This window comes from Lissotriton vulgaris, chromosome 1_1 (assembly GCF_964263255.1).
Source record: "Lissotriton vulgaris chromosome 1_1, aLisVul1.2, whole genome shotgun sequence".
NCBI lineage: Eukaryota > Metazoa > Chordata > Amphibia > Caudata > Salamandridae > Lissotriton > Lissotriton vulgaris.
In genome coordinates this window covers 2010045776-2010069847 of record NC_141685.1, presented here as the reverse complement: position 1 = coordinate 2010069847, position 24072 = coordinate 2010045776, and the positions used below count along the sequence as shown (strand labels likewise).

Here is a 24072-nt window from a genome sequence, read left to right as displayed (position 1 = left end):
GTGCAGGTTGGAGTAAGAGGTCTCTGGCGGATTCGGAGTTTCTGCTTCCTCTGGATACCACATGTTTATGTGCTAGATCAGCAGGAGAGTTTGAGTATAAAGCCTGTGTGTGATGCAAGCCAGTTTGAGTTGTATTCTGGCCTCAAAGGGAAGCCTGTTCAAAGCTTTCAGGTGTGGAGAGAGAGATGGTCAAATTTTTTTGAGCTTGTAAGAAGTCTATCGGCGGCATTAAGGCCAGGGAGATCTTGGGTAAACCTGAGAGAGTGGAACAGCAATATTCCAGTCTGGAGATTACTAGCCCTTGGACTGCGCTTTTTAGTTCGGTAGTGTCAAGGAAGGGTTTCAGTTTCCAGAGGTAGTTCAAGTGGAATCTGGTTGATTTGGCCATCGAGTTGATGTTGTCTCGCATGTTCAAATTGCATTCAAGGGTTATTCCCAGAGATTTTGCTGAGTCCACGATGGTCAGTGGGCAATCTAAGGCTGTGATAGCCTTGATCCATATCTGCAGCTCTGGATTGGTTTTTGAGGGAAATTAAGAGAAATTCTGTTTTCTTAGCGTTGAGTTTAAGTTGATTGGAGGTGAGCCAATGTACAGTTGATTTTAGGGCCTCATTCAGGGAGAGAATATCCTCGAGAGAAGAGGCTTTGATGTAGAGCGGAGTGTAGTGAGCATACATATGGTAGGAGATATTCGCTGTGCGTAGTACTTCGGCAAGGGGTTCAAGGTAAAGGTTGAAGAGGGTAGGGGACAGGGTTCATCATTGAGGGACTCCGACCTTGACCGGAGAGGGAGCAGATAGGTTGCTGTTGATTAGGAATCGCTGTGATCGGTTTTGGAGGAAGGATCTAAACTATTCTAGAACAGAGCCATCCAAACCCATCCTCTGTTTGAGGCGTTCGATTAGTTTTTTGTGGTTGACCGTGTCGAAGGCCGAGGATAGATCTAAGAGGTTTAGAAGGCAAGTTTTCCCTTGGTCCAGGGCTTGGAGGGCATCGTCAACGATGTGGAGCATGGTCGTTTCAGTACTGTGCCCAGGTCTGAATCCCGATTGGAAGTCATCGAGAAGGTGGAAGTTGTTGATGTGCTGACTTAGTTGCTATTGTACACACTTCTCCAACACTTTGGCTAGGAGGGGGATGTTGGAGAGAGGTCTGAAATTGTCGGGGATAGCTGGATCCAGCGACTGTTTTTTCAAAATGGGGAGGACTTGGCCGGCTTTCAGAGAGTCCGGAATGGAACCCTGCTGGAGCGAGGCGTTAATTATTGCAGTCCAGCTAGGAATAATGGATTGGATGACCGCCGCTAGGCAGTTTGAGGGGAGCGGGTCCTTGAAATGGTTATTCGGATTTAGGGACAATAGGATTTTAGATACGGAGTCTTCCTCAAAGAGGTTGAAGTCAGTCCAAAGTGCTTGATTTTTTGGTGAAGTCTGTGGGAGCATCGCAGGAGGAGGGGGCAGGCCAGGAAGGGATAGACAGTGTGTGGCGGCACTAAGTTCGTTTTCTAAGGCTGCGACTTTGTCCGCAAAAAAGGAGGAGAATTCCTCAGATGATAATAGTGAATTGGGGGGGGGGGATACAGGGAGTGGGGAGTTCTTTCGAAGTTTTGACCAGTTTATTAGATTGGTGTTTGACCAGATCGAAGAGCTTGCAAGGTCTGTTCTTGGCGTTCTCAAGTTCGGATCTGAAAAATAATTTTTTAGAGTTAAGGATGTTATTGTTGTAGGCATTTCTGGCCTGGCGGAGAAGTCTTAGATGTGCGGCGGAGGGGTTCTGTCTCCAGATTCTTTCGGATTGCCGGAGGCATCTCCTCTCATTGTTGAGGGGTCTAGTGAACCAGGGGTTCCTCTCTTTGGTTTGGGTTCTTTTTAGCTTTAGTGGGGCTAGGTCATCCATAATGTTCGCGATAGTTGCAGAGTAGTGATTATTGAGGTGATTGACTGTTGAGAAATGCGGGGGTTGGGGGGGGAGGTCAGACTTGCAGCAAGCTTTCGGGTTATTGTGGTCCAGGTTTCTAGTGTCTCTAATACATGTTTGGGAATCACTGGTTGAGGTGCCCTTAGCTTGTGGATGCCAGGCAGCAGGAATGCAATGGTGTGGTGGTCAGACCAGTCGCACGGGTCTATGGAGATAAGTTTGTCTGTTGATTCCTTAGAGATGATCCTGTCAAGGATGGCCCCTTTCCAGTGTGTTGGGAGTGAACAGGCTTGGGACAGGGCTTGATTGGACAGGAGGTCTTGGATGGCGTTGACATGAGGGTTCTTGGGGTCATTCCAATGCAGGTTGAAATCACCCAGGAAGATATCTTTGGAATTGGAGGAGAACTTAGCAGTAATAAGTTCCATGAGGTGGTCAGTGAAGGAGTCGTTAGTGCCATGCGGATGATAAATGATGTGTAAATTGCAGAATAGGGTGGAGTTGCTACAAATCGATAGTGCGAGGTATTCTCAAGTCTGTGAAATCTGCCAGAAGTACTGTGACACTGAGGTTAGAGCGATACATGCAGGCGATGCCTCCTCCTTTCTTGCTAGATTGCCTGTCCATCCTGACAGTGTTATAGCCGGGAGGGACTAAGAGGTCCAGGCAAGGAGCTGAAGAATCGTTGAGCCATTATTCTGTTAGAATTGCTAAGTCGAAGTTTTCCTTCAGGATGAGCGCAGCAATGTCAACAGCGTGCTTAAACGCCGATCGGCAGTTGATTAATAGGCCAGACAGAGAGGAATCAGCAGGATTGTCGGGAGTAAGGGTGGACAAGTGTACAGGCGCTAGGTTGCTCTTGACCACACTTATGTTGCGGAGGGTAGCTGATCTGTTGGTGTTGATGAAACTGTGCGGATGGCATGTACGGCTCTCATGTCTAGCGGGCAAAGGGTAGTTGGGGCAGAGTTGTAGTCGCTGAGGATGGCTAGGATTTCCTCTTCAGTGAGGTCTAGCGGACTAGGGGTGGCATGTGTAGAGTTGTAGGAGAGGGAGAGGGCTAGAGTTTTCGTCCTCTGAGAAGTGGTCTGGTTGCTTGCGAGGGCGAAGATGTCTCAAGGGTAGTGGTAGAGGGTGCTTGGGGAACTCTGTGGTGTGTGGGGGGGTGGAGTTCCACTGGGTTTTGCGGTTGGCAAACAAGAGTTTAGCGAGGTGAAGGAGGGTAATTCGATCTAGTATGGAGATATTGATACTCAAGAGTTAGTTTGGCAGCTCTGGAGTGCAGGGTTTCGAAATCCCTATAGGAGGGAGGCGTTAGCTGGCAGGGGGCAGTAGCTCTGGGACAGTACTATCAGACTCCCTGTAAGGGGGAGGCGTTAGAGGGCAGGAAGGCAGTAGATCTGGAGCCCTAGTATAGACATGCATAGGAGACCGGGTAGAAAGGGTACTTCGACCTGTATCATGGGTTTCCAGCGGCTGACCCGTCTCATGGTCAGCGTGTGGGACTGGCAGGGAGTAGACCAAAGGTCTGGAGACGAGTCTATTGGCAAGACTAGGCGATGAGTTAGCGGTGTTGGGAAGAGCGGTGGTAGAGATTCTTAGAGAGGTGGTTTGTGGGCTGGGCGGGCCAAACACCTGTGTCGCAGGTGTTTGGAGGTGTATCGGACTCCCAGTTAGAGTGGGAAGTTTCTTATGTGTGCGGCCTCTGAGCCACTGCACAGCTGCTCTATCCATCTTCTGACCTTTCAAACGGTCTTCCTCATTGCGGGCACGTTAGCTCTTTACATTAGTGACCTTCAGGCGCTTTCGGTGCAACTGCCCGACACTACCTTTTATCCCTGAAAAACTGGTGCGGAGGCTTCAGGCAGCCTTCTTGCCACATTGAGCAATTCATCACTCTCCCAGGTTTCTTTGCCCTTCCACAACCCTCCATATAAGACCAGAGACTCCAACAGTTGGCCCCCAAATGGGGTTTAAGCTTTTACATTGATCGCACCATGGAACACTGTGGGGTTCTCCAGAATGTAGTCAGTAAGGCTGTGCAGTAGATTTGACTGTCAAGGTCAATTAGGTTCTGCCATGCACTGGCCAAAAAGCCTGTAAGGACTGAGGGTCAACTCTGCTAAGGCTACTACCACTGTGTTGCACACGGAATGCCTGTCCTTTTAACGCCTGGTAGGCTGCAGTGTGTGCAGCTGTGCATATGTTCACAAAATGCTATTACCTTGAAAACCAGATCTGATGGGAAGAGCATTTCGCCCATTTGGTCCCACAGACCTGATCTGAGCCCTCTCCACGGATCCTCCCCCTTCAAGAGGGACTGCTTTGGTTTCTATTCTAATGTGAGGAATCGGCAGAACAAAGTATCTATCAGAAGAACAAGTTACTTACCTTCAGTAACACTCTATGCGGATATTATTATCTAGCTGCAGCTTTTTCACAAGTGTTCTGGAGATTTTGGAGAAGTAGCAGGAGTAGACGATCCTCCGTGAGACCAATAAAAAATGGATATATTGAAAATGTGTCCTTTTGTACATCTACAGCTATTATACTGTGTTTATGTGCCACAATTCAATAATGTGGCTTTGGAATCCATTAATGCAGCTTCAAAGAGCTGAAGGGCTGTACATAGATGCCTACTGTAAAGACCTTGGAATGGTCCTTCGAGTCAACACTTGAGTATGATGAGCCTTAACCTGGGGCTATCTGTTAGTTCCCAGCCAATGCTTCTGATGAGATTTCTGAAGATACTAAAGTGTTCAGGTGCTTCAGTGTAGTTTTTTAAAATCACGTGTTAATAAATATTTATTGTATTTCTTTTATACCCCCTTCATATGTGTCTCTGAGGTGGGATTCAGGCATTGTGCAGCACCTTCCAGAAACTCATTAACCCTTATCCATGAGCACCACCTTCATAGCATTCTCTTCAACCATGAACACCCGTTGCTAAATAGCCTTTTTTTGTTTGGGGCAATGCAGACACATGTACATGGCTCCTTTTCTAGATGGCTTAAAATCCTAAATGTCAGTGTTGCATTGCATTGGGATCTGGGCCACGGCTCCCCAGTTCTGCACCCAGCAGTGCACAGTCTAAATGGATCTCGAGCCTTAAAAAGGCCTGCTGCCTCACTCAATATTAGGCTCATGCAAGGAAATCCGACAGGCGGCCCTACTCAATCCCCTGTGCCGGCTTCACTTGCCCTGTGGTCTCTAATAGAGGTTAAAGCCCTCAGTCCCCCCAGGAAATGGAAGGGATTTTTAACCAGATAAAATTAACTTTGCCCAATGCCAGAGCAGGGTCAGGTTCTCACCTGTCCATAGAGGTTTTATTGTACCCAAATCACTCTTCTTCCTCATGTACTTGCCTTGCCAGCAGCTCAGTGTATGCTCACCAGGGTCAGCTTGATACCCATCATCACCAATCCTGCAAGAGCTGTTTCTTAGGTACAGTTCTTTTGAGGCCCTGCCACACTAGTTTGCTTCAGTCGACGGGAGTCAAAAGTATGAAAATACACCTGTTCACTTCTAAATAACAGGTGTAGATGTAGTGCAGGTTGTACAGATTTTCACAGGATGTCAGCAGTTGTATGCATAGTAGTTTACTATTGTATACTGTGTTGTGACAGTTAGTTCTTCCCACGTGGGCTACATTTTTGAGGCAGATATGTTGCTCTCAGAAAGAATAAAGTAAACTATGAATTGACTGCATTCTTTAGGGCAGTGCTAAAGTAATAATACATATTTTAGATTGTGTAGGACTATTGAAATGACATGATGAACAGGGTGTCCATTGTCAAAAGAATATCATCTTCTAGCATACCAAGAGTTATGCTTCCGAATCGTGTGCATCACCAGGGACAAGTAGCTCATTGTCAGAAACGGCAATAGAGATAAAGGCATGCAATCACAGCCTCTATTGTAGGTTTTCTATATTTTGTTGTGCTTTTACTTGCTTGTCAATAAGATCTGCTGAATTGATCTGTTGCCTGTTTGTTTATTTTGCAGCATACTTCTGGTATCACATGTATTCCCCAAATGAGTGATGGAGAAATTGAACTATGTATATAAGTGTAATGTTCCATTTGCTTTCAAGGCATTTCAACAAGTCATGGTTTGTTTAATATTTGGGAATTTTAGTATTTATTGTGATCAGGGTTTTTAAGTATTTTGCTGTTGTCATTATATTATACTATACTATTTCAATTTGTATAATGGTCTTATTTCTGAGATCATTATCTTTGCTTCCTGATCAGCTCAAAATGCCTTACGTGGCTGCCTGCCATGAAGGAATGCAATGGATTTAGTTGTGTATTGTCTGGTTTGACACATCTTGTTGTACCTACCGAATTTGAACAGGCTTTAGTTTAAAAAAAGGTGACTTTATATATTGCTTTGTTTAACAAACTCCTTATTTTTGTAGCGGAAAGTGAAAAAGGATCTGCTGAGCGGTTGGATGTAAGCAATGGGCCTCCTCGAGAAACAGATACCGATAACTGCCAAATATCTGCATCTTCTCCAGAATCAAAAAAGAAATCTAGAGGAATCAAGAAATTATTCGGGAAGTAAGTGGCAATCGTGTTATGAAAATACTGTGGAAAATTTTTACATTGAAAAGCGATAAGTCTGTATCTATAAATATAGTAAACTGTGGCATTCTAGATGTGAATTTTGGGTTTAAATAATATGTTGACCTGTTAACTGGTAGGTTAAAAAGGAGTCAATCAACCACATTCAACCCAGATGATGACTTACCTGCGGCAGAGTTCAAAAGAGGAGGGACAAGATCAACTGCTGGGCCGCGATTGGGCTGGTCTCGAGATCTTGGCCAAACTAACAGGTATGTTTATTAATTAGTGTTAAATCATATGATTAGCTTCTCCTGACTGCAAAAGGTGTTCTTATCAGGTCAAAGGGAGAGGATGTAGCCTCGGGGCTAGAGCGGTCGATGTAGAAGGTGTAGAACCAAGTTCGAGTCTCTGCAACAACGCTCAACATCCTGTGATTTTGGGCAAATCACTTAACCTCTCTGTGCCTAACAAAAATGAATGTGTTCTTGTGTAACGAAACTGGTGCTATGTAAAGCTCTCTGATACCCAATATGTTTGGGTCTAGTTCGCGCTATATTAAACTAAAATATATATATATATATATATATATATATATATATATATATATATATATATTGGCAGATAAAAACAATTTGCTGCAAAATATGTGGTTTTATCTAAGGAAACAAATCTAGAAGTTAAACTGCAAAAAATAACCCACTGCCATTATCAGGTGGTGATTAGTGCAAAGACGCAAGCTGGTGTTTCCAAAACTTGAGGAATGTGACCTATGTGCTTGAGTAATTTTGTATGGTATGTCAAATATAATCCAATACACTTTTATTGGGTACAAAGCTGTGGGGTGATCTCCTTCAGGATCTGCAAATATGGAACGTTTAATTATGATGCAAATGTTTGTTTCTATTTTCACAGCTCTAACTCTGTCCTGCTTCTTGTGAGGTCTAAGCCCTTGCTGCTCTTTTTCTTTACTTTTGACATATTATCCTGATTTGGTTGTTGAATACATGTTTTCGTTCCTAGGGCCATGATGCGTCGGTGAAGAAGTACCCAATAAATAATAATAATGACAATAACATATTCACAGCTGGGTTGTAAATGGCGGCATTCATTGTTGCTTGATTTACCCAAGTTTGTACTTGGTAGCATTCATACTGTTTGTGCCCCTTTGCATCTTACATGCATATTCTGGGAACAGTGCATGCTGTGTGGACATGACCTCATCTTTTGAACCGCTCATTTCTCTCTCTCTCTCTCTCTCTCTCTCTCTCTCTCTCTCTCTCTCTCTCTCTCGCTCTCTCGCTCTCTCGCCCTCAATGGACTTTGAGACTTCCCAATAACTGCTAAAACTGTGTTGTCAGACTTGCCTCACTTCTGTGGAGACACCTTGGTTGTTCGATAATTAACCCCCCTTCTGTGTACCATGGCATCTCTCCGTTACTGTCTCTGTGTCATATGATTTAAGTGTCCCTCTGCATTTTTATGGTAGGGCCATGTAGCCTTAATGTTGATCTTATAAACGGAGACCAACCAGCTACAGCATGTGTTTTGCTGCCTTGCCTCCTCACCAGTGGGGTGATGATTAGTGCCCTGCAGCATGCCCAAATGTCCAGTTGCAGGCTCCATTATGTAAGACTAGTACTACTGTGAGCTGCTTGGTGTAGGTGGTCAATTCTGCCTATTTTTTGTGCTTCCTCCAGTAAGATACTCGCATCAATTAAGACAACCCAAAATTCTAGTTATGAGTCGCACACAGTTTTGGTGTTGTGTTAAATGCAGTGGACCCCTGCCTTACTTGCAGAGCCCAGTACTACAACATTTATGATTGGTAAAAGTGTTGTATGTTATGCTGTCTCTACACCTTTGTTATTGGCACTAATAGAAAAGATAGATTTCTGAGGATGTGTCCTCTAAAATCTTAACATTGACATTTACTGCAGTAACTAGTCGAATCCTGCCTCAACATCATAAACTGAAACTTATTTGAACCCCAACTTTCACTAAGTTACACAGATTCTGTGATGTAAGGGAAGCAGAAGGCTATAGGTATATCCTTTAAGAATCTTGATTTATATTAATCTTGCCCATGACCAGAATGCAGCAGACCAATTCAGAAAGTTAGTAGCAAATGTCAAAATTGGGTACACAAACCTTTGGAACCAGGTGGCTGAGAAGGGAGATATAATACATGACGTACAAGGCAAACATACTAGATAACTTACAACATTCCATGGACACCAACCTCATCCTTAAGGAGCATATCACCAAAAAGACCAAAACTGCCTGATACTAGATCTCTCAACCTAAGAAAGTGAAACTATACTTCTCAGAAAGCGACTTTAGTCCTTCCACTCAATCCTACACACCACAGTGCACCTCATCAAAGATGTTAAGAAATTGTACTACATCACCCCAATCCTGATGGAACTGTACTTTCTCTCCTTGTCCGCACGCACTAAATTCTTACCCAGCTGCATCATCTCCAAAGCCATCATGACCAGCACCTTTCCTGTTTTACAAGTTCACCACCTTGGTGGGCTTAAAGCCCATATGCAGCTCTAATATCGTCAAACCAGAGACAAAAATATGGCAAAAATTGAAAATACAGTGCAATAGGCCTTCTCACAATATCCCTATTTCCTTAAGGACTACTCCAACTCTTCCCAGATTTGGGAAAGGGCTAAAGACACAACTTGTTAAAGAACAATGCATCACAACACAGTGACGGCAAACGTCAACTCTGATAACCAGGCTATAGCTTGTTGAGCATATCTTTGTATTTGACTCTATATCACTCTTCTTTGCTTTTTGGCTACTTTGTGCAATACAAAAAACCTATACATACATAAGCACAAAGCTATAGGAGGTATGGACGGACCTGGTTAAATGTGCATGCCCGTGAAAGTCTGGTTATCTAAGTGCAGGAAACCAACGCATAACCAAATACCATTCCAGGACTTACAGTACTCGTGCAGGAAAGATTGTGTGACCAGCTTATGTACACAGTTCTGCTTCCGAATGATGACCCACTGTGTGACTGGGGAACCTGCACTTGTCCTGGATTCAGTGTGTATTGCATGTATCAAAGACCCCTGATTAGGCTTTTGGGAAACAAATCAAATGTTTGGGTGCTTTACAATATTTGTTGATTTCCCTTCCCCCCAACCCTGCCCCCCCACACATAGCAGTCAGATGTCTAGAGGGGAAAGACTTGTCAGCCTCCAGCTTCTGTGGTATTCTTCTGTATGTAGTATCCTTTTAACAGACTACTTTTTTATGTTTAATCCTGTGGCAGACCCAGATTCTATCATAACAAAAGTACATGCATACACACTATCTCACAGTCTCTGTCTTTCCTTCTCTCTTGCATTTGCTTTTTAGAACAAAACATAAGGCTTTTTGGTTACAGCCCTAATTCAACATATTTTTCTTCTAGACATGGGACTTGTAATCTGTCTGTTGACCTTCAAGCAAAAGTTAAGACTACTCTGTTTGGATAGGCAGTTTTTAAACCAGCGTAGTGACTCACTTGTGTGGTGGAAGCTGTTGAAATACTGTTGTTCAATTTACCATCCCCTAAAACTATGCTGAAAACATCAATTACATCCCAAACATCGCAAGCAGCCACCCAATAAGTGCAAAGCTATCATACTAACTCAACATACTTCAGGTATGATATAATTGGTTATCATTTAACACCCATTAGATACTTCTGCACAACAATACTCTCCACACAGCACCTTTTCAATTACACATATAATTAATCATTCTCAAATGGACAATGCTTGACACACCACCTGGCGCCCTCATGTAAACAAAAACGAAATTAAAGCCATATAGTTTGGCAAAAACTGCCATTTCAGCGACACTCCCTGCGCACTAAGTCAACATATTTCTCAAACTACTCCGATAAAGGTAGCCTAAACATAACACTCTCACATACACAACATTGCATAATATCTATTTACCTGGCTAGTGTTTCTGTCTATAAACCAATCTACATCATGAAGTCAGTGCAACATTGATCACCTAGCTCAGCGAAAGAAGGCAAACTCCTTCAACATACCTATCCATACACATGATACAGTACGAAGATCTTTAATGGGCTCAAACTCCTTTGACGTCTACAGTAGCCAACACACAACACTGCTATACTAGACATTTAATAAATCTCCATTAAACACACAACCGAACTAAACTCATAGATGGAAATTCTAGAACAGGGTAAAGTGATTAAAGAAGGACTGCACTGCCAATCTGATAGACATCTAGCCGTAGATTCCTTAACTTAGAATATCTTCCCAGGCGTCGACTGGATCCGGAAAATCTGTTTTCCCCAACAATACCTCTGCACACCGGGAGGCAGCTTCACCCTGCTCCGTCCTGACGTCGTCCACGGAAGTGACGTCAATGGAGCCATATAACTCTGTGGAGTGCGACGTTTCCCGCATGGAACTGCTGTCTTCCTGGATGTCCCCAATGGACCCCTCACAACGCAAGTCTCCTTCTCCAGCAGAGTTGTCCATGCGGCGGGGCCGGTTCCAGCGTCCTCGCCTACCTCAGGTAAGCATTGCCCCCCTCCCTGGCGTGCCTCCGGGCCCCAAAGGGTAGGGTAGCGACTCAGGTTTGGGAGACCGCGGGCAGGTTTACCCCGGTTCCAACCGAGTGCCCTGACTCTGACACCAGTCGCCACAACGTCGGGACCCGGTCCGGAGGGGCATCGAACGACGTTTAGCTCTTCCATAGCGCTGTCGCACAGCCTTCCGAGGCTCACTGCGGCCTCGCTGGAGGTGCCTGCGGCGCGGTGTACAACACCACTTTGGCGTACTCTCTCCCCCTCGGGGAATGATGAGTCTACGCTGGTCCAACTCCAAGCGGTCGAGGCCTTTTCGGAGGTCGCCCACTCGTGGAGTCGAGGCCTCTTCGGAGGTTGCCGATGCCGACTCGACTCAGGGAGTCGAGGCCTCTTCGGAGATCGCAGACGCCGGCTCCACTCGAGGGGTCAAGAATTTTTCGGAGGTCGCCCACGCTTGCTCTACTCTGCCAGTCACGGCCTTTTCAAAGGTCTCCGACGCCGGCTCTGAGTCACCTCAATGCCAACACAGTCTCCAGCTTTAGTGGTGGAGGATGTGGTCCCGGTGGGTTCACCACCCCCCGAGTCATTTCACTGCCCTCCAGAGCAGGCACCAGTGGAGCATTGGCCTACTCATCCTGCTGCTGAGCCTGAATTAAGTGGGCGGTTTAGCTTGCGATCATCGCCTACTGATGAATTGCTTTCACCGCCTCAAGGGCCATGGAGGCTAGTGGACGTTCCTCAGGGCTGTTTGCAGGGCTGCAGATATTTTAAGGATGGAGCTGCCCTCCGTCTCTAACCCTTCGGAGCCTTTGCTGAATATTCTCCCCCAGGGGGCGGGGAACATGGAACCATTGTTACCTTTTGTAGAATCATTGTTTGACATCTTTCCCGGAACGTGGGCACTGCCCACCTCGGGGGACCACGTGGATTGTGCTGTGGCACGTCGGCCGGCTCCCACTGACCCCGCCTGTTTGACCCTCCATCCTGGAGCTGGAGGACTTGTGCTTCAGGCAGCTCTCTCTGACTCCTGTTCCGTTGCAAAAATCTGGAAGGCTTAGAAATGGACTCAACACCTGTATAAAGTATTGTATAAATATTTTGTTGCATAACTTTACTACTACTGTGCATCCAGATGTTAACTTTGGTCTGTTTTTGCTCATTTCGTGTTTGTGTGCTTGATTGCAGAAAGCTCTGTTGAGCAACTGTTTAAGCCTTTTAATCACTCTTCCATGTTAACAATTTAGAGTATTGGCAGCACAACTGATCTTTTGCTGAACGTGTACTACCCTTTCTATTGTGGTCTTTCACAGAGTTGTCTCTGCCATAAACGGTGGTGGGCCTTGAGTTGAAGGCTGATACTCCACCATTTATGTTAAACTTTACATTAAGCCTTGGCTGATGCAATTTCAGAGCCACAGGGCTACTGCCTATAGAGCTTCTGCCATAAAACCTCAAAATAGGGTGGTTTGATCAACAGAGGTGCAGTTTGAAAACTGGTGTGTTTGGCAGAGCTTCTGTTTTCATTTTTCTCTAAACCGTCTATCATCTTAAAATTCAAGGTGGGCAATTCACAAAAGACTTGTGTGTGTGTGTGTGTGTATAAATATATATATAAATATATATATATATATATATATATATATATATGCTTTGTTGTGTATGTGTATGTGCATATATATAAACAATGTATTTTCTCTATATAATGGTAAATGTGAAGACCCATCCTAGGTGGAGAACAGTTGCGCGATTTGCATAGTATGGTAGGACTATGTCCTACAGAACATTTTAGAGTGATGTGTAAGGCTGTGAGAGAAATGTACTGGCAAGGTAATTATGGAGTAATCCTGGGAACCCAGACGGGCGCAGGGGCCCGGGACGCTGTCGCCCCCTTATTGTACACCGCTGCGGCACTTAAAGCACTGCAGTCCCCCTCCTGCCCCCTTCACCCTACTATCTGGGCCCGCATTTCCTCTTTGGGAATTGCGGGAAGCTCCCCCCCTTTATTGGGGCCAGACATACCAGCTATTCCCGAGTCACGCATCCGCATATCCTATCTCAATAACCGTTCCCTCATCAGGCATCAGACTGATATCTTCCTTCTACTGACTGCCGAGAGCCCCGATATACTCCTACTCTCGGAGACATGATTATCGGAGGACTCGCTCCCAGACATCCTGGCGGCGCTGCCCTCTGATTACTACATGCTAAACGCCAATCGACCAGGCGGCAGTCATGGAGGGGGCGTGGCAGCAGTAATCCGGAAAAATGTACAACTCATTTCCACCTCCTCGCTTACCCTCCCAGCAGTCGATAATCTTGTGATCAACTTGGGCACGAACGAGGGTGCTGTCACGCTCGTGGTGCTATATCGTCCCCCCCCACCCCATGCCCCTCTTTCCCTCCTCCTTTGCTGAACAGCTGGCCAACCTCACCACTTCTTCCACCCGTGTGGCCATCTTCGGGGACTTTAATTATTGGTTCCAGCATAAGGATGCTGGCCCCCAGGCCACTGAGCTCTTCGAGGCCTTATCGTCCCTCAACCTAAAACAACATATAGACGCTCCCACACATACCGGAGGTCACATTCTTGATCACATCTGGACCCACGGGGTCAAGCTCTCTCACCCGGTGATTACTCCCTGCATCTGGTCCGACCACTTTTTGGTCGAGGCCACCCTCACCATCACTGGTCATATCAGTGTTCCTCCCTCAGAGGGCGGCATGGCGCGAAAATGGAGGGCTGTAGACACCCAGGGCTTTCTTGACCTCCTCTCAAAATTGCGTCCTCCCCTCACGCCTGACCTCAGCACTGGTGAGCTGGCCAATGACATTTCCCATTGGCTGGTATCGGCCAGCGGTACCCTGTCCCCTTTAACTAAATTCCCTCGGTCTCGGCACAGTCATTCCCACAAGTGGTACAATTCTAGCTTAAAACAGCAACATCTTGAACTTCGCCAACTCGAGCGCAGGTGGAGAAGAGATTATTGTACCACGAGTAGGGACATCTACCTGGCCGCGCGTAACAAATACAAGAAAGCTATCATCGCGGCCAAATCTGCACACATCACTGAAAGAATCCTCTCCGCACCTATTAAATCAAAGGAGATCTTTAAAGTCATTGGGGAACTTACCACTGACACCAGGACTCTTCCCACCCAGGCCCCCACTCAGGAATCTTGTAACGCCCTCAGTTCCTTCTTTGTGGATAAAATTGTTATGATTAAGGACTCCATCACTGCCTCCCTTCCTGACGCTGATATCACTCCTGTCCCCTACAATACTTCCTCACTTTCACACTTCCCTACCCTTGACTCCGCCACCCTAGCGAAACTAGTCACCCGGGTCAAGTCTCGTTCCCCGGATGATTGTTGTCCCCCCTCCATTTTACGTAACATCTGCTTGACCCTCCCCGAATGTATCCTCCCTGTGCTGAATTCCTCTCTTTCCTCGGGTACGGTGCCTGGCTCTTTCAAGGAGGCCGTTCTTGTGCCTCTTTTGAAGAAGCCTGGGGCTGATCCTTCGGTCCCAGCTAACTACAGACCCATTTCCCTTCTCCCTTACCTCTCCAAAATCCTAGAAGCCCATGTCACTGCCAGCCTCTCACAGTTCGTCGAAAGCTCGAACTTCCTGGAGGCCAATCAGGCCGGCTTCAGACCCGGCCACTCCACGGAGGCAGTCATCTTGGCCGTGCTCGACACTCTGAGAGGCAATGCTGACAAGGGCACCCCCCCAGGCCCTGATATTGTTAGATCTGTCGGCTGCGTTCGACACGGTGGATCACAACATTCTCATCCGCCGTGTCGAACAAGCCGGCCTCCAGGGCCCGGCGTTGGCCTGGGTCCACTCCTTTCTGTCCGGCAGGTCGCAGTCGGTCAGTTTGGGCACCTTCCGCGGACCCAAAGTACCTTCCACCTGTGGTGTCCCCCTAGGTTCTTCTTTGTCCCCCCTTCTTTTCAATCTCTATCTTCGCCCCCTTCTTCTTTCTCTGAGGCAGTGGGACGTCACCGTCTTCAACTACGCTGACGACCTACAACTCATCTTTCCTCTCTCTATCCCCTCCGCTGTCTCTAACTTTCACGCTGTCATGTCTCACATTCTCCTCTGGATGAGTCAAAACCAGCTCAAATTGAACCCTGTAAAGACGGAGCTCCTTCTTCCAGGCAAGAGCTCCATCCATTGGGGCCCACACTTCTGGCCCACAGGGCTTGGCCCTCCCCCCGCCCCTGTGACATCCGTAAAGAGTCTGGGAGTTATCATCGACTCCGAACTCTCACTCAAAGCCCAGGTGGGGGCGGTGGTCTCCTCCTGTATGCACCAGCTCCGCAGGATCAGGAAGGTCGCTTATCTCCTGTCCCCCGAAGTCTTGCTCCAAGTCATCTTGGCCTTGGTCCTCTCCCGCTTGGACTTCTCAAATTCCTTATATCATGGTCTGCCCAAAACCCTGCTCTACAGGCTGCTGATCGCTCAGAACCAAGCGGCGCGACTGGTCTTCAGGATTCCAAAATGGCAGTCGGCCAAGCCTCTCCTTGCCAAACTGCATTGGCTCCCAGTCAACCTCAGGGCAGCCTTTAAGATCGGCTGCATAGTATTCAAATCCCTGACTGGCCCCTCTCCTAGGTTCCTGAAATCTCTCATCACTCCGTACTGCCCCCCTCGCAATCTTAGATCCTCCCATCTTCATCTCCTTGCAACCCCCTCCTTCAAACTCGCGAGGGTTGGAGGTCGGAGCTTCTCACATCTTGCCCCTACACTTTGGAACTCTTTTCCTCTCTCTCTCAAATCTGCTAACTCATTCATCCTTTTCCGCAAATCTCTCAAAACTTGGCTTTTCCCCCAATCTGGTTAATCTCTATTTGCTATCTCACTGAATCCCAATCAGCGCCAGGAAACTCACGGTGTCAGTGCGCTTTAAACGAACCTCCTAACATAACATAACATATATACTTGAAGAAAACAAAGATTCTCTCTGGAGAATTTTAATGCACCTATGTTTTTATGGCAAGAAAGCCATACAGTTGCATCAATCAAAACCCATTTTTATTACTGTTAAAATAGCATAAATCAGTTTGCATCTGAAAGTATTGGAGCAGTAGGTCCCATAAGACAAAACAGCAGTAAATACCAATGTATCTGATCATTAAGTGGTCCTGCATTGTGGATTCCTTTGAAACTATATTGTTTACTCTCCAAGGTTCTCTACTGTAAGACTATTCGGTAGGGAGGGTGCTCCCCCTTTGACCTGATGAAGACCCGTGTTTGACCTGATGGATGGGTTGAAAAGTCGCCAGTGGCGTTTGACTATTAATTCCTTGTGGTGTCAACAGATTGTACAGAAATCTAGAATCTTTTCGATTGAATAATGGCACTACGAGGTCAACAACGCTTCTTGTTGTTCTTGAGAAACGCAGCACACTTTTCCCGATATTGTCACTTTTCACTTTACTGTTTTTTGGAGAACCTATTACATTATTCTTTCAGTATTTTTACAGTAATTACAAATCTGTTTGGATTGATACAATTTCATTGATTCCTTTCCTTGCCATAGAAGCATAGAGGCTAAGCTGCTCCCAATGGAATCTTTGTTTTCTTTATGTAGGAGAATAGTGTAAGTGCATCATGAAAAAATGTAGACTAATGTCAGTTCAAAAAATCCATCTGCTCTTTCAATTGGCTGAAAGTTGAAAAAAATAAACCATGTTCTCCAATTGAGAAATGGTTTCCTGCTGGAGATCTGCTTTAGATAGCTTGTATTGTGAAGCGTATACATGGTTTGACCTCTTCTAGATACATTTCAAACCCTGATTTCTTACATTAGATGAAATAGGCACGATGTTTCATTTGTAGATGAAACTCTAAAATGGTCAGTTACATTGTTAAAGCTATTATGGAAATTTGTCTACAAACATTTACACCGGAGTTACATTTTTTGCTTCCTTAGTGGCCAGCCCCAGTCCTAGGATAATTGGTAATTTATTATTTTGTCTTCTGTGTTAGCATTTGTTTTATATTCTTGATATTTTTCGTTGGGCTACTCTACCTTTGACTGGCATACATGTTTTAAAGAAGAAAGCACATGTTTGAGGCATGTGAGCTGTAGATTATATGCCTTGCATACTCCTGCCATCTAGTTGTGGGTCCGGATGTTTGCAAGTTGTTTTTCTTCGTAGAAATCTTTCTAGTCACGAAGTAAGGGGACTCCACCTTTCGTGATAGTGCGCATTGGCATCAACTTCATTATTAGATTGTTTTTTTCCGCCATCGGGTTCGGACATGTATTGCTGAACTTCCACTTCGGAATCGTTCCTCGGGTTCCCCTCAGTACGCAATCCACTCCACCCTGATGGTATTGTTTTTAAACGCATTTCCCTTTCTCCGCAGTTCGACTTGATCATCAAAAAATCTCCATTACGATCAGAAGATTTGCCGGCAGCCTTCTGGCCTATCCGCATCAGTCCGGCTCCTTGTCGACGGAACGGACTGCATTGAAATACTGCCGCCTGTGCCAAGTGAAATATCTGCGTACTGAATTGCATCAGGTGTGTAACTTATGCTTGTCTCCAGAGCACAAAGAACAAGACTGTGACGCCTGCCAATCCTTCAGATCGAATAAAACTCTTTGTGATAGTCCAGCTCAACGTCGAGAGATGCAGCGGTAGCAGTTAGATGACTCACTGGATCTCTTTGGCGAAGAGTCCGAGCAAGAGGAGGCCTCGGCGGCCGAAGAAGAACAAGCCTCAACTGCGCCTGACTCCAAATCGCGGTTGCAGATTTTCCTTGAGGACGAAGATGTTCCCCAGTGACAAGGTTCACGAGTACGGATGACCCTTCCCCGCCAATCCGCCCACCGTCCCTAAAACATCAAAGGCTTCGGTGCCACCTCTGCCTCCAGGCCAAGGTTGGCACCGAGAAGAGGTTTGTGACTCTCTGCCTTCCGGCTCTGAATTGAGTCAGCAAAAACCCACTTCTGAGCCAAAACATTCGGGTTCTAAGCATAAAATCTGTTCGGAGCCAAAACCTTTGACACCAAAACAAAGAAACATTCCTCAGAACCGAAATCTTCAGCGCCGAAAGGACATTCCAGCTCTGCTCCAAACCTTCAGTGCCGAAAACTAAAGAAATGCCAATAACGCAGCCGGATCCAAACATAGATGCTGCACCACCTAAGTTGGATCCTGACACAGGGCATATTCACGCTAAACCCCCATCCAAGCATAAGCTTCCTGATGACGACAGCCCTTAAAAATGTATATTTAAGAAGAAAAATGTGGGTACTAGTCCGTTCCGTACACTCATATCTCCTCCTCCTCCTCCCTCTCCGCCACAGCTTGATCCTTTACACATTACACCTTGTCAGTCTCCTCTACCTCACCCTGATGCAGGTGATACTAATGATGATGATGACGTACAGTTACCAGTAGATCCTTGGACAGATTATACAGTTGATCCTCCACAGGATACAGGCCCAGATCTTTGCCATGCCATGCCATCTCCACCTGATGACAATTTGTCAAATCAAGAGTTCATTGCTAGAGCCACACAATACCATGGGGTGGAACTCCATAAAGGATCCTTAGAGGAAGACTTTCTCTTTGACACTCAGTCTAGGAACACATAAGTCCAGTCAGACACTGCCTATGCTCAAGGGTATGTTGAGGCACACAGAAGACGTCTTTAAAGATCCTGTACGTGCTAGAATCCTCCCTCCTAGAGTTTATAAAAAATACAGTTCTTCCCCAACAGATCCTATTTTCATTAAAGGTCAGTTACCACTTGACTCTTTGGTAGTATCTAATGCTCGGAAGCGAGCTAATTCTCAAGCGTCTAGGGATGCTCCTCCACCAGATAAAGAGTCAAAGCTTATTAATGCTTCTGGCAAATGTATAGCTGCACAAGGCCTCCTAACAAGATACGATGGGGCCAACTGGGACGAAATGGAGTAATTACTACAGTTTGTCCCAGTTGAGCATAAGGCGAAAGCTCAGGATTTAGTTCAAGAAGGTAAACTAATTTCTAACACTTCTGTTAGATGTGCTCTAGATGCAGCCAACACTGCAGTTAGAGAAGTGAATGCTAGCATCATACTCTGAAGACATGCCTGGTTATGGATTTCAGGGTTCAAACCTAAAGTCCAACAATCCATTCTCAACACATCTTTTGACAAGAAACCTCTTTTTGCCCCTGAAGTTGAGCAAGTGCTCGAAAAAATGAAAAAAGACACTGATGTAGCTAAATCTATGGGAGCGCTTCAATCTCCCTCACATAGAGGTTTCTTTCAATGCTCCTTTTACAGGGGAGGATCCAAGTCCACAGGGACAGACCTAAACACTTCCTCCTACAAGTGTAATTCCCAATAATCTTTTACACTCCGCAATTCCCCTTCCCCAAATAAACAGCGACTTCCCCTCACTTCCCTCTGACTATTCCACACAGGTCGGAAGAAAACTTCAAGACTTTCTCCCCATTTGGAAATCCATAACAACCGACAAATGGGTGCTTGGAATTATCCAACATGGGCATTGCCTGGAGCTTACCAACAATCTTCCAAACATTCCACCTCAATATCACAAATTATCACCAGCACTTGCTTCAACAAGAAGTGCAATCTCTAATACTCAAAGGGGATATAGAACCAGTCCCACTTCAGTATGAAGGGTCAGGGGTTTATTCTCTTTACTTCCTGATTCCCAAAAAGGACGGCTCCTTAAGACCTATTCTAGATCTCAGAGAGTTGAACAAATACATACTGTCAGAACACTTTCACATGGTGCCTCTTCAACAAGTACTTCCCCATATACAGCAGGGTGACTTTATGTCTACTCTAGATCTAAAAGATGCCTAATTTCACATTCCAATTCATCCAGCTCATCGCAAATACCTCAGATTTGTGATACCAGGCAACAATTATCAGTTCAAGGTACTTCCATTTGGCATCACCACCTGCCCCAGAGTGTTCTCTAAATGTCTTGCACAAGTAGCCGCTCATCTCAGGAGAAAATGTATACATGTCTTCCCTTACCTAGACAACTGGCTTATCAAAGCAGGCACTTACCAGAACTGTATATTACACACTCAGGCAACAGTACACCTACTTCATCAGTTGAGTTTCACAATCGATGCACAAAAATATCACCTGTGCCTTGCACAAGTGCAGTCTTATCTGCGAGCTTCCCTCAACACTCTCAAAGCCCCAGTCTCTCCCAATGTAGCCAGGATTCACATTATTCAGTCCACAGTACTACAATTTCAACCCAATCAAACATTACCAGAAGAGTTGTCATGCAACCTCTGGGAATGATGGCATCTTGCATTGCAATCGACCCCTCATGCAAGGCTTCACATGCGTCCTCTATAAGAATGTCTAGCGCGTCAGTGAAATCAGTCACAGGGTCAATTAACCGATCTAGTGTTGGTAGACAGCCGCCCCCATCGCTCTGTGCAGTGGTGGAACCCTCAAAACATCAAAAAAGGCAGCCCTTCATAGACCTGATTCCACAGACTGTACTGACAACAGACATCTTTAACCGGTTGGGGTGCCCAACTCCAACATCACACACTACAAGGACTGTGGTTAGACAATCACAAACGTCTCCACATCCACTACCTGGAAATTCTAGCAGTGTTCCTAGCACTGAAAGCTTTGTGCACTCACCTTGTAGGCAAAATGGTGTCCTAGTCCGCACAGACAACATGACCGCAATGTTCTATCTGCAGAAAATGCAAGGGACACTTTCCCCAGCTGTCGTGCTTTTCACAAGGTATTTTGAATTGGGCAATCCATTATAAAATGTATCTCCTAGTAGAATACCTTCCAGGAGTAAACCATCGAATCGCCGGCCTGCTCAGCAGACAAAGGCTGCAAATTCACGAGTGGGAAGTTCATCCCCAGTTCTTGTTCCCTACTTTCAACAATGGGGATTTCCACAAATAGATCTGTTTCCCAAAGTACACAACACAAAATGCCCAAACTTCGCATCCATGTTCCCACACCATCTATCCAAAGGCAATGCTCTACGAATGAATTGGTCAGAGATATTTGCCTACGCTTTTCCGCCTCTCCCACTAATTCCATTACTGGTTCAGAAACTCACAGATATCCCTCGCACGGGCTTGTCAACCTTGGTACACCACCCTATTAGAACTGTTGGTGGTGTCACATCAAAAGCTACATCTCATACCCAGCCATCTCACTCAGAACCATGGAGAAATCGGACATCCAAATCCCTAAGAACTCAACCTAGCGATTTGGCTCCTGAAGTCACAACTACCACCAGATTGTATGAGTGTTCTCAAAGAAGCTCGAAAGGCTACTAGTAGAGCATGTTTTCCAGCAAAATGGAAATGGTTTGTTATCTGTTGTAATAACAATATCAATCTACTTGATGCTTCTGTACAGAACAGCATTTGCTATTTGTTGCATTTAAAGCAATCTAAATTGGCTTACACGTCAATTTGTTTACATGAAGCATCAGTAGCTGCATACTTGCAAAATAGACACCACTTATCTCTATTCAGAGTACCTGTGATCAAAGCCTTCATGAAAGGATTGAAAAGGCTGATACCACCAAGACTTCCCCTCCTCCAGAGTGGAACTTAAACATAGTCCTTACAAGGCTAATGGGGCTACCTTTTGAATCCATGCACAAATATCATAGCAATAACCTCACTAAGGAGAATTGGTGAACTATACAAAAAGCCTTTCTTTCAACTTCACAATGATAGTGTGTTTATTCAAACTAATCCTGAATTTCTCCCTAAAGTTGTTTCTGCCTTTCATAAAAAATCAATCAGTTGGGGGCGTGGCCTGAGGCGTCAAGATGGCGGTGGCACTCTGAGTGCTCCGGACCCCCTCCGTCATCCGCCTTGCACCTGCCGCCAATAGCTGCCATCTACCGTGCCTTACTGCTGCAGGAGACCCGCTGCACTCCCTAGTTGCGTCCTGGGCCGTTTTTCGCTGGGATCTCTGCTCCTGCCACCTGGTTCTACGGCCGCGCGGCGAAAATGGCGGACCCGTCGGAGGATTGAGCCGGAGCTGAGGCCCCTGGAGGGTACAGAAGCCTTCGCCCAGGAACCCTCTGTGGCACCGATGCAGCCCAGTGGTGTGAATTGGGATCGGGGTGGAATAGCACTGACCGCGCCCCCGCCAACAGTCAACGGTGTGCAACAGTATGCGGAGCCCCTGAACGTTGCTGGCTACGGTGAGACGCGGTGCCCGGGGTGCTGCTGGCTTTGGCTGCCGCGGTCGGGCAGCGGCGGAGAGAGTGGTGGACAGTGACCGGACCTGCCTCTGCGCTTGTGGCCTGCTCTGCGGGCGCTGAGGCAGAGGCCTGAGATGCCGCTTCACGCCAGTTCTCCCGGGGGCCGGGATCACCCTCCAGGTGTGCAGGACTGCTGAGGGTGCGGCCTTTTGTTCCTGGGCCTGCTTGAGCCTCCCACCGCTGCCCTGCAGGCCGGCCCCTTTCCTGAGGCACACGAACGAAGATGTGCCTCCGGTCCGGCTGGGGCTGAGGCGCGGGGTTGGCGCGTCTCCCTTCGGCCCGGTCTTGCTCCGATCTGCGCCTGGCGCCATGCCCGGCGGCCGGGAGGGCCTGAAGTGCGGGTGGGGCCGACCACCTGCCGCTGTCACACTGGTGAAGGTGCGTTTGGTTTCCCCGGCGGTGGTGTTGCGGTGAGGGTACGGCCATCATATCGGGTGACGGGGCGAGGAGGCGACCTGGTGACCCTGCCCCCCTCGCCACCAACCTCCTAACCCTCCTTGTGTGTGCCTGGGCCTGCTTCCTGGGCTGCCTGGGGCCCTGCAACGCGCCTCCCTCCGCCATAATTGATTGGACTGTCCTGTGCCTGCCGCCAACCTCCTAACCCTCCTCGTGTGTGCCTGGGCCCGGCTTCCTGGGCTACCTGGGGCCCTGCGAAGCGCCTCCCTCCGCCATATTTCACTGGACTGTCCTGGGCCTATTTCTGCGGGTCAGCGCGGCCCTTCCCATGCCATGAAGCTTGGACATGGGCCCCCCGCCTCCGTGAGCCGGGTGGGGGGGTCACTAGTCATCGCCCGGACCACGTGTGGAGCCCCCGGACTGGCGGTGACTGGGAGAGATGGGCCACTGAATAGAGTGGCGGCAGGGGGGGTGAGGGCGGTGCTTCCCCCCCCTGCATCTCCCTTGAGGATTCCTCCTTTGGTGCTGCGCAGAGGGTCTAGTTGGACGTTTTCGCTCCATCTCCCCAGCCACATTGTGTCGGTGGGGGGCGGTGGCCCCCTCCTGACTGGGGGGTTCCGGAGGGGTCTGGCCCGTGGTGGTGGCCCTGGTGGTTGGCTTGCCGGGTAGAGGGGATCGGCCACAGTGTCGGGTGGCAGTTGGAGTTGGGACAACGGTGCTCCGACCCCCTTCTGTGTCGCACTGTATCGGTAGGCGGACCCCTAGATCCACCGGCCGAGGACTACATCGGCCTAGATTGACCTTCCCCCCCCCTCCTTAACTGCCTCATTTACCTTCCCATTGTTGCATCGGAGCGCCATAGGGGTGCGGGCCGCCTCCTTGCAACTGGGTCACCTGGTATCCCGTGGCTGCCTCGGACGTCATATACCGACCCGCGGACGCGACCCACGGGGTCCGGCCACTCTTCTGCTGCTGCCGCAATTAAGGGGACCTTCGGTCCGGTTGGAGCTGGTGTGAGGGTGGCACGGCGCCCTTCTTCATATCGGCCTCCCTCTGCCCCAGCCCGCTTTGGACAATCCCTGTGAGGCACGGACGTCTGCTATTCCAGGCCCCCCATTGCTCCAGGCTGCCCCCCAGGGTGAGGCCAACCGTGTCTGACCTTGAGGCCGGGCGGGAGGATTGTGGCGGTGGTGGATTCCTGGCCTGGCCGCCCTCGTTGGGAGGCCCCACCTGGCCCAGTTAGTGGCGCCTCGAGGGAATGAGGGGATGGACTTGGACGCCTGGGCCCGAGCATTGACGGCCTAGGTGTCTGGGGGTCCCCCATCTCCCACCCCTCCATCTGCAGATCCGCTTCTCGCCCCAA

The 24072-nt window shown here is 47.5% G+C and overlaps 1 protein-coding gene across 30 annotated transcripts in view; it reads left to right on the top strand.

The window, feature by feature from the left end:
* The window catches only part of PPFIBP1 (PPFIB scaffold protein 1), a 1004279-nt gene that overhangs the window by 621867 nt on the left and 358340 nt on the right, over positions 1 to 24072 (top strand). For all 30 annotated transcript variants that reach the window (XM_086920149.1, XM_086920163.1, XM_086920158.1 and 27 more), the window contains 2 exons: positions 6338 to 6479; positions 6623 to 6754. In XM_086920149.1, coding sequence (XP_086776275.1) covers positions 6338 to 6479; positions 6623 to 6754 — 274 coding nt within the window. The remainder of the gene's footprint in view (positions 1 to 6337; positions 6480 to 6622; positions 6755 to 24072) is intronic.